Source organism: Diaphorina citri, unplaced genomic scaffold (assembly GCF_000475195.1).
Source record: "Diaphorina citri unplaced genomic scaffold, Diaci psyllid genome assembly version 1.1 scaffold895, whole genome shotgun sequence".
NCBI classification, from domain to species: domain Eukaryota; kingdom Metazoa; phylum Arthropoda; class Insecta; order Hemiptera; family Psyllidae; genus Diaphorina; species Diaphorina citri.
Window position 1 is genome coordinate 116,021 of NW_007378326.1, and position 10,813 is coordinate 126,833.

The window sequence follows — 10,813 nt, forward strand, 5'->3', positions numbered from 1 at the left end:
CCAATGAGAAGGGATTGTGAGCTGTTGGCTGAGTCAGAGACCATCCCATCATGTAGGTTTTACCCCACAATAGGCTCGTGGCTTTCGTTTCACTTACCATGTTGATGTGATGTTTTCCTCACAGACAGAAGCTACAGAAAGTTCATAAATACACTGAAAAACTTTAAAAAAACACTTTCAATTGATTTTTAAACTGGAAAAAGAATCATTTCATTTCAAGATCGGCTGAGTTGGCAGGCAAATTAAAATTTTTAGGCGATAGCAACTTGTGTACAAGAGATAAACAAATCTCAAGGACGTTTCGTCATGAAATCAGCTGATTTGATTTTTAATACACTGCACATTGCATACATGAGTTTTATTTGAAGGCGTATTGTGAGCATTGTTACCTACTTTAGGTACCTAGTACCTACCTTTAGTCCTTTACGTCTAATTTTTGGGGTTTTAATACGTGTTTTTGATAGGTAATTTTATTAATTTTGCTACAGATTTACCTATTATTTTTATCTCGAAATACCATAATATCATTAATGCTTTTATTTTAACTAACTAGGTAGTAACTAGCTGGCAATGTTCTTTAGTGACGGTACTTTTTACCCTGCATTCGGAGACAAGTTTAATTCTTACATTAACCTCACTTGAAGCCAGCCTAGTTAGCTTAGTTGGTAGTGCGTCTGCCTTGTAAGCGCTAGGCCGTGGGTTCGATTCCCGCCCGGGGCGGATTTTGCTGAGCTGAGGTGACAGAGGGAGAGACGGCATCGGGCGGGAGAGAGGGCTCGGAGTCGGGCAATGAGAGACGACAGGGGAGAGCGAGGGGGAGCACCGAGTGCTGGTAGACTAGAGCCGACAGGGAACCTGTGTGGAGGCAGGGGAGATGGTGTTTAGTGTGTGGTAAAGGAAGAAGTCTCTTCACAAAACCTACTGCCTGCCTTAGTGGTGTAGTGGTCAAGACGCTCGCCTGGTAAACAGGAGGCCGTGGGTTCAATCCCTGCCGAGGTATGGAATGTGGGTTCAATCCCAGACGAGATATGGAATTTTATCCTCAATATAGCTAATTTGAGAATTTGACCACAATAATAGTAGTAGCCTACTGCTGAAGCAAAAGGACTTTTCAGTAGATGGAAATTGATTGCAAAAGAAGCACTTAGTAATGCTGTGATATCCACAAAAAGTTTCGAAAAGGCTCTGCTTTAACACTAATGAATTCAGAATTTGATTTTACTCACTGAACACAGGTTCATTGCTGCATCCCTTAAGCCGGACACCGCGTGGTGTAGGTTCTATCAGGAAATGTCGCACCAGTTCATTACTAGGATCATTGGTCTTATTGGTAGCACCAGCGGGAGGGGTGGCCACCTTGAGGGCAAGGCCGAAAGCCCCTGGGAAGGAGTTGGAGTCGCGTACCACGAATGTACCCGGGGGTCGATCCCTCAACATCGCGATAGCTGGAGGAGAAGAGAAACGAACTTGATCAAATACTGTATGGGAGCAGTCCTTTACTACCAAGTTCATAAATAAGGTATCGAGTTTTTATGCCTCTCTTTTCGCTCAATCATTCATTGTTCTCACGAGGCTGAGATCCTGAAGTACGAGCATGTAGATTTTAAAAGCATATTGTGTGTTCTCAGACGGACTTCATCTCAAGTCTCAGACTTGTCCAGAGAACAGCCACGCATATCGCACGTTATTTCAGTGATTTCTCGGAAACGAAGACGGAGTTATTTATATGGGACCAGTCCTTTACTACCAAGTTCATAAATAGGTATCGGGTTTTTATGCCTCTCTTTTCGCTCAATCATTCATTGTTCTCACGAGGCTGAGACCCTGAAGTACGAGCATGTAGATTTTAAAAGCATACTGTGTGTTCTCAGACGGACTTGATCTCAAGTCTCAGACTTGTCCAGAGAACAGCCACGCATATCGCACGTTATTTCAGTGATTTCTCGGAAACGAAGACGGAGTTATTTAAGCCGCTGAGGCCTGAGCTGGCGAGTGGTTTGCCAGAGTCTTACCTTCTTCCCTGGAGATGGTAGGTTTGTACCAGAACTTGGACTTGTCCTTGACAAAGTTGAGATTGGACATGGAGACATCCTGGGCAGGTTCGCCGTTCGAATGGATGGACGACCGTCTGGAGGTGCCGTAGTAGAGAGATGGAGAGGATGTGCCACTCATTACACCGTTCTGATTAGACTGGAAGAGGGACGAGAGGGAAATCAAATTAGGAATCTTGCTGTTCAAGTTTACTCCTTCTAGTTAGAGTCAAATCTACAGTTACAGTCAACTGTAACTAGGGATAAGCAACTTTAACTGAGAATCAACTCACATCCTGGGCAGGTTCTCCGTTTGAATGGATGGACGACCGTCTGGAGGTGCCGTAGTAGAGAGACGGAGAGGATGTGCCACTCACTACACCGTTCTGATTAGACTGGAAGAGGGACGAGAGAAGAAATCAAATTAGGAATCTTGCCGTTCAAGTTTACTCCTTCTAGTTAGAGTCAAATCTACAGTTACAGTCAACTGTAACTAGGGATAAGCAACTTTAACTGAGAATCAACTATAACAAACAGATAAAGAAGTGTGAATTTAAGTCACCCATCCAGAATAATCCAGATATTAAACACGCACAACGTTTCCTTGAGCGATCCGTTGCAAAATACAACCAACAATATGACGAAGGTCTTCCAACTTCCTACAAAGTTCCCTCTGTCAAAGCTCTTAAAAAAAAGAGTCAAATCTACAGTTACAGTCAACTCTAACTAGGGATAAGCAACTTTAACTGAGAATCAACTATAACAAACAGATAAAGAAGTGTGAATTTAAGTCACCCATCCAGATATTAAACACGCACAACGTTTCCTTGAGCGATCCGTTGCAAAATACAACCAACAATATGACGAAGGTCTTCCAACTTCCTATATGATTTCGCCTCGGAAGAACTTTACCTACATATCTTAGGTAAAGTTCGTTCTCGGAATGGCTGGCTGGAGTTCTTCTATCCCACCCTAATTCTAGTTCTAGTTAGAGGGACCTGCCTTGGTGGTGTAGTGGTCAAGGCTCTCGCCTGGTAAACAGGAGGGCGTGGGTTCAATCCCAGCCGAGGTATGGAATTTTATCCTCAATATAATTAGATAATTTGACCACAATAATGGTAGTAGCCCACTGCTGGAGTAAAGGGACTTTTCATTCCTATGCGAGCAGTATAAATAAGCACTATTTTATTAATATTTATTATAAATAAGCACTATTATTATTACTTTCTCTTCCATTTTGGGACGATATGACCTCCATTGTAACAGTTCCCTGGTTCCCTCTCTAATAACCCCTCGTCAAAATGTTGTCTTACCTTGGGACTATACTGGTTATCGCTCTCGTAACCTCGATTCTCCTTCTCCTTCTGCAGGCTTTCAGATAGGGGCGACCAGTCTTTCCTGAAATACAAAGCGTTTCCATTCAATTTCGATACGGAGTGGAGTAAGGAAGAAAATACTTAGGTACCAAAAACGAGATGGGTTTACAAGGAATAAAACTTGTCAAACGAATGCTTTTTTTACTCCCGATAGTGGGTAGGCATTGTGGATAGTGGGATTCCATGGTGAAACACAACACGTTAGAATGGCAAAAGTCAACCACTAATCTGATTTTCATCGTATTTTCAACGGGAATCGGTCATTCCGTGAGAACTATTCACAATTTCTCTACACTATCTGGGATTAGTATTGGGTTGCTACTAGGGACAAGTCGATTACATCTACGTCTTTTTGGCTTCATAACGAGGTACTTGCGCTTTCGGAGCACCTACCGATGTACAGGACATTTGCTAGGACTATTGCCGTCTCGAACCTTTCTGACACCAGAGAGAAGAAAAAGAGTAAGTTCAGTATCTAGAATATTCTAGAATCTAGATAGGTATAGATAATTAATATTTTCCTATAGACCTATCAGGTTTCAAAGAGTAAGTTCAGTATCTAGAATATTCTAGAATCTAGATAGGTATAGATAATTAATATTTTCCTATAGACCTATCAGGTTTCGGAGAGGTACAAATGAAACCCCTCCAACCTAGAGCAGGGGTTTCCAACTAGCGGCCCGCGGGCCACATGTGGCCCGCCAGACCATTTTCGTGGCCCGCGAAGCTTTTTTGGATCTGTACAAAATTACCTAAATGTAAAAAATTAGGCGAACATTTTTTGAAAAATTTCGCCTGCGGAGCTCAAATTGCCATCGGACTGCATTTCTGAAAAGTTGTGGGGGGGTCCTAAAATGCTCCCCAATTTAGGTACATACCTAAGTGGCCCGCGAAGTACTTTCCAATGTAGCATGTGGCCCGCATACACATGGAAGTTGGAAACCCCTGACCTAGGGTATTCTTCAAAGACATGTAACTCAACCCCGTGTATTCTTCCGAAACAAAAGGTGCCCCTATGCTCTATGTGATTCAGTACCATATAACTTATTATGGAGGCCTGATAACTCTGGTCTTAAAAGTTTGGTCCGTCAAATCGAACATCCGAAAAACTGGTCCCTCAAAAGGGTACTCCTAAAATCTTCTGGCGTTAAATTCCTAATTCTTCTGGGGTTGGACTCCTAATTCTTCTAGCGTTGAACTGCTAATTCTTCTGGGGTTATTATGTACAAGATGGAAATACCAATAAAACAATATACAAGGTGTGTCCTACGTCATGCAAAACGCAAAATTACAGGGTGTACCTGAAGTGTGGACACATTGGACCATGCAGAGTTTATGTACAAGATGGAAATACCAATAAAACAATATGCAAGGTGTGTCCTACGTCATGCAAAACGCAAAATTACAGGGTGTACCTGAAGTGTGGACACATTGGACCATGCAGAGACAGAACGGTTAGTGCTAGGGGTGTGCAGAGAATCGATCAGGGAGGATAACGGATCTCTGTCGTGCTTCGAGTCTGGCTCGGTGATAAAGAGAAGTCCCGGATCCTGACTAAAGATGCATGCGTCCTCAATCTAAACACGGGGGATTAGTAAAAACACACAACAAAAACAAGCATAGTTAGTGCGAGGTGAAGAGATCATTTATACATACAATAGTGCAGGTTTGGAGAAATCATGTATATACAACAGTGTGGAATGGGGAGAAACCGTTTATACAATAGTATCAGTTGGGAGAAACCATGTATATACAACAGTGTGGAATGGGGAGAAACCGTTTATACAATAGTATCAGTTGGGAGAAACCATGTATATACAAAAGGTCGGTAAGTGAAACCTTTTATGTAGAATAGTGCGGGGTGAAAGAAACTTCAATCTAAATACGGGGGATTAGTAAAAACACACAACAAAAACAAGCATAGTTAGTGCGAGGTGAAGAGATCATTTGTACATACAATAGTGCAGGTTTGGAGAAACCATGTATATACAACAGTGCAGAATGGGGAGAAACCGTTTATACAATAGTATCAGTTGGGAGAAACCATTTATATACAAAAGGTCGGTAAGTGAAACCTTTTATGTAGGATAGTGCGGGTTGAAAGAAACCATTTATGTATAAAATAGTGTGGGAGGGGGTGGAGAAATCCAACACAATACAAAAAATATAGTACATTTTGATAAAACCAAAGTATTTAGTGCAGTGTGGGAAAAACCGTTCAAAATGTTAGAACATAAAAGAGTGTGCAAAACTGGTGATTTCAATCAATTTATACAAGAATATTCACAAAAATATCACACAGGGTGGGTGGAGAGATCATTTATACATACAATAGTGCAGGTTTGGAGAAACCATGTATATACAACAGTGCAGAATGGGAGAAACCGTTTATACAATAGTATCAGTTGGGAGAAACCATGTATATACAAAAGGTCGGTAAGTGAAATCTTTTATGTAGAATAGTGCGGGTTGAAAGAAACCATTTATATATAAAATACTCAATCTAAACACGGGGGATTAGTAAAAACACACAACAAAAACAAGCATAGTTAGTGCGAGGTGGAGAGATCATTTATACATACAATAGTGCAGGTTTGGAGAAACCATGTATATACAACAGTACAGAATGGGAGAAACTTTATACTTTAAATGAGACTATAAAGCCTTGTCCACACATAGTCGAAGTCCGTCGATCGATGTGGACTGGAACCGTCCACACTGCCTCGACAACATAGATTCACCTCGTCGATCGAGTCGATCGACTATGTGTGGACACAGCTTAAAAAATCCCTCTACTCCTTGAAACTTCTACATAACAACTGATTTATCACTTGTATAAAATAGTGTGGGAGGGGGTGGAGAAATTGAACACAATACAAAAAATATAGTACATTTTGATAAAACCAAAGTATTTAGTGCAGTGTGGGAAAAACCATTCAAAATGTTAGAACATAAAATATAAAATAGTGTGGGAGGGGGTGGAGAAATCACACACAATACAAAAAATATAGTACATTTTGATAAAACCAAAGTATTTAGTGCAGTGTGGGAAAAACCATTCAAAATGTTAGAACATAAAAGAGTGTGCAAAACTGGCGATTTCAATCAATGTATACAATAATATTCACAAAAATATCACACAGGGTTTTCAGATGCAGTCAGTGTTATAGTGCAATTTTTCATATTTTCATGGACTTCCCGAACGTCCAAACAACTATCATTCAATTCAAATTCAAACAACACAAATAAAAGTAGTACTTATTTATACTTCAAATGAGACTATAAAGCCTTGTCCACACATAGTCGAAGTCCGTCGATCGATGTGGACTGGAACCGTCCACACTGCCTCGACAACATAGCACACAGGATTTTCAGATGCAGTCAGTGTTATAGTGCAATTTTCCATATTTTCATGGATTTCCCGAACGTCCAAACAACTATAATTCAATTCAAATTCAAACAACACAAATAAAAGACGTAGTACTTATTTATACTTCAAATGAGACTATAAAGCCTTGTCCACACATAGTCGAGTCCGTCGATCGATGTGGACTGAAACCGTCCACACTGCCTCGACAACATAGATTCACCTCGTCGATCGTCCATCGATCGAGTCGATCGACTATGTGTGGACACAGCTTAAAAAATCCCTCTACTCCTTGAAACTTCTACATAACAACTGATTTATCACTTTCGGAAAGAATGAAAGATTGCACAATATCACTGACCGCTCCCGGAAAGCGCCACACACACGGGGCGTGCAAAACTTACGGAGGAGTTGGTGTCGCTGTACTTCCGGCCCGTGGTGTGCTGCCCTGGTGTCAGCTGCTGATCATAAGACCGCTTCACGTTGGCAAAGCTCCGCTCGTAGTTGGAGCCTTGCCTTTGTATCGAAGACGTGCTGATGGCGTTGAAGTTCTCAAATGAGACTATGTATAAAGCCTTGTCCACACATAGTCGAAGTCCGTCGATCGATGTGGACTGAAACCGTCCTCACTGCCTCGACAACATAGATTCACCTCGCCGATCGTCCATCGATCGAGTCGATCGACTATGTGTGGACACAGCTTAAAAATTCCCTCTACCCCTTGAAACTTCTACATAACAACTGATTCACCACTTTCGGAAAGAATGAAAGTTTGCACAATATCACTGACCGCTCCCGGAAAGCGCCCCACACACGGGGCGTGCAAAACTTACGGAGGAGTTGGTGTCGCTGTACTTCCGGCCCGTGGTGTGCTGCCCTGGCGTGAGCTGCTGGTCATAAGACCGCTTCACGTTGGCAAAGCTCCGCTCGTAGTTGGAGCCTTGCCTTTGTATCGAAGACGTGCTGATGGCGTTGAAGTTCTTCCGGGAGGACGTCCTGTTGGGGAGCACGGGAGAGGGGGAGGAAGTGCCGTTGGACAGTTTGGAGGTGGTGGAGGTGTTGATGTTGATGTGGAGAGGGATGGTGAAGTCTTCGTCGTCGGCGAACAACGTCGTATCACTCGTGTAACCTGCAATGAGAGGGAGACCTTGGTGAGACCCGGTTTTGCTGAATCCCTAAAACATAATTTCTTTTTGTGTACTTTAGTGTCTCCCACGGTTGTTCTACTAACCTCTTTTGGACTTTCAACATAGCAACGAGTGTCCATGATTACAGTGAGTCCAATTAAAGCCTAATGCGTTCATTTGGACAAATGGATTCCAAACCAGGGAAAGACGGGTCTGGAATTTAGACCCGAAACATCCAGTACAAAACAAGGTACGTGCCAGCTTCAAGTCCAGAAAACCACAACATTGTAAGAAAAAACTTCGTTAGACTGTGTTTCATTGACTCTCTATCATTTATTTTGCTTATTGGCATACACACTACTCCACCATAGCAAAATAATCGTTTATTTTTGTTTGTTTCATAGAGTTCTGTTGATTCTTATCGATGATATTTTCAAGAGAAGCACCTACAGTGAGCTGAAGAGACTAACCCAAGACAGAGAAGCATGGAGAAGAGTTGCCAACCAATCCTTGGATTGAGATGGTAGATAGATAGATTTCAATATGATTCGTCCAAATTCAAAATTCTGCTTTTCCATTGGCTATTACACTTGTAAGATACTTTTCCATACTTTGGTGATTTAGGGCACTGGTTATAGAATTAAAAACCGGGAGAACATCAAAGTCTAACCTAACCTAGCTAGCTGAACCGTCACCCTGTTGTACGACTCATGAAATTTTACATTTGACTGTTTAACAAACAGCAAAAGGTGTTTTCAAGGTGTTCTCAAATCTGAACGATCGTGGTTTAGGGACCTGCATTACCAGAGTAAAAAGAAAAATAGAATACCTATAAATTTGATAGGATTAGTAAAAAAGGCTTTAAGTAATGCTGTTTTTCTACTCTGCTCTATCTGCAAAACATAACGCAGTATAGCACCAGAGCACATAATCTGAATCTCCTGGAAATTCCAAGACAACCATTACATTAACCTCACTTGGTCCGGAAAAAGTCAGAAGCTCACGATTGTCCAGATGGCCACTCATCCGAACACTAACCACGCTCAACATTGCTTAACTTCAGTGATCCATCAAGAACTGGCGCACTCAACGACTTCAAAGTGCTATCGCCGTAGATTGGGAAACAAGCGACAGAAACTCTCGTTACGAGGAGGTAGTAATAACCCGCTTAAGAATTGGACACACTCGGGTAACACATGACCACTTATTCAAAAGAGACCCTCGACCCACCTGCGGGTGCGGTGATACCCTAATCGTGGACCATATATATTTAATTACCACACACATCTACAAATACGTTCCTCCCTCCCCTCACCACCAGCCCTTGACAACAACCCTGCCAACATTGATTCAGCCTTAATGTACCTGAAGGCCATTGGACTATACAAGTATACACTAGGATCTAGATTCTAGGTAAACAGGGGACGGCGTGAACGACACAAGAGTGTTAAAGCGCCTAACTAGAAAAAAAAAGTGCTATCGTGGGACTTTGAATTTTTAAAATGATAGGTGCCAGCCTAGTTGGTAGGTTGGTCGGTCTGGCTTATAACCGCTAGGCCGCGGGTTCGATTCCCACCCCGGGTGGATTTTATCCAAAACGGATAATGTTCGTTCTCGGAACGGCTGACTTTCTCCTATCCTGTCTTCCTTCTCTCATCGATTTTGGGACTATGAGATCTTGGCAGTTAGGCACAGTCCCTCTCAGTAGGTAGGTACCTCAACATATACCTACTTTAATGAAACACTCATCTTTTAAAATAAATTCATAAATTCAACGAACTTGATCAAATACTGTATGGGAGCAGTCCTTTACTACCAAGTTCATAAATAGATATAGAGTTTTTATGCCTCTCTTTTCGCTCAATCATTCATTGTTCTCACGAGGCTGAGACCCTGAAGTACGAGCATGTAGATTTTAAAAGCATACTGTGTATTGTCAGACGGTCTGGATCTCAAGTCTCAGACTTGTCCAGAGAACAGCCACGCATATCGCACGTTATTTCAGTGATTTCTCGGAAACGAAGACGGAGTTATTTTTACCTACGTTTATAGCTTAAAATTAACTAAACATGACCGAATTAACTAAACAACACCCTACATAACAAAATAAACAAACCGAAATCTAACAAAGTAAAATGGTTTTTGCTTTTTTATATTTCATACAATAATAATCATATATATTATACGAGTAGTACTTATGTATATAGAGTAAATACTATTACAGTAAATAATAAATAGATATAGAATATCATACTCTTGTCCTTACCTTCTTCCCTGGAGATGGTAGGTTTGTACCAGAACTTGGACTTGTCCTTGACAAAGTTGAGATTGGACATGGAGACATCCTGGGCAGGTTCTCCGTTTGAATGTATGGACGACCGTCTGGAGGTGCCGTAGTAGAGAGATGGAGAGGATGTGCCACTCACTACACCGTTCTGATTAGACTGGAAGAGGGACCAGAGGGAAATCAAATAAGGAATCTTGCAGTTCAAGTTTACCACTTCTAGTTAGAGTCAAATCTGCCAGTCTAGTTAGCTTAGTTGGTAGCGCGTCTGCCTTGTAAGCGCTAGGCCGCGGGTTCGATCCCCGCCCGGGGCGTATTTTATCCTGATGGGATAATGTTCGTTCTCGGAACGAATCAAATTAGGAATCTTGTAGTTCAAGTTTACTCCTTCTAGTTAGAGTCAAATCTACAGTTACAGTCAACTCTAACTAGGGATAAGCAACTTTAACTGAGAATCAACTATAACAAACAGATAAAGAAGTGTGAATTTAAGTCACCCATCCAGATTAGGGTTGGGACATCGACATCGATGTTTTGAAAACATCGATACGTCGGAACAAAAACATCGATGTTTTTCTTTCGATGGAAACATCGAACATCGATGTTTTATTTTTCGATGTTCGATGTCT

At 41.6% G+C, this 10,813-nt stretch overlaps 1 protein-coding gene across 1 annotated transcript in view; it reads right to left on the reverse strand.

Moving 5' to 3' along the window:
* Positions 1-577: 577 nt before the first annotated feature.
* LOC113468917 (tensin-like) overlaps positions 578-10,813 on the reverse strand; it is a 16,033-nt gene continuing 5,797 nt past the window's right edge. The window contains exons 4-8 of the mRNA XM_026826230.1: positions 3,344-3,428; positions 2,013-2,190; positions 1,227-1,445; positions 713-855; positions 578-598 (exon numbers count right to left, since the gene is read on the reverse strand). Coding sequence (XP_026682031.1) covers positions 578-598; positions 713-855; positions 1,227-1,445; positions 2,013-2,190; positions 3,344-3,428 — 646 coding nt within the window. The remainder of the gene's footprint in view (positions 599-712; positions 856-1,226; positions 1,446-2,012; positions 2,191-3,343; positions 3,429-10,813) is intronic.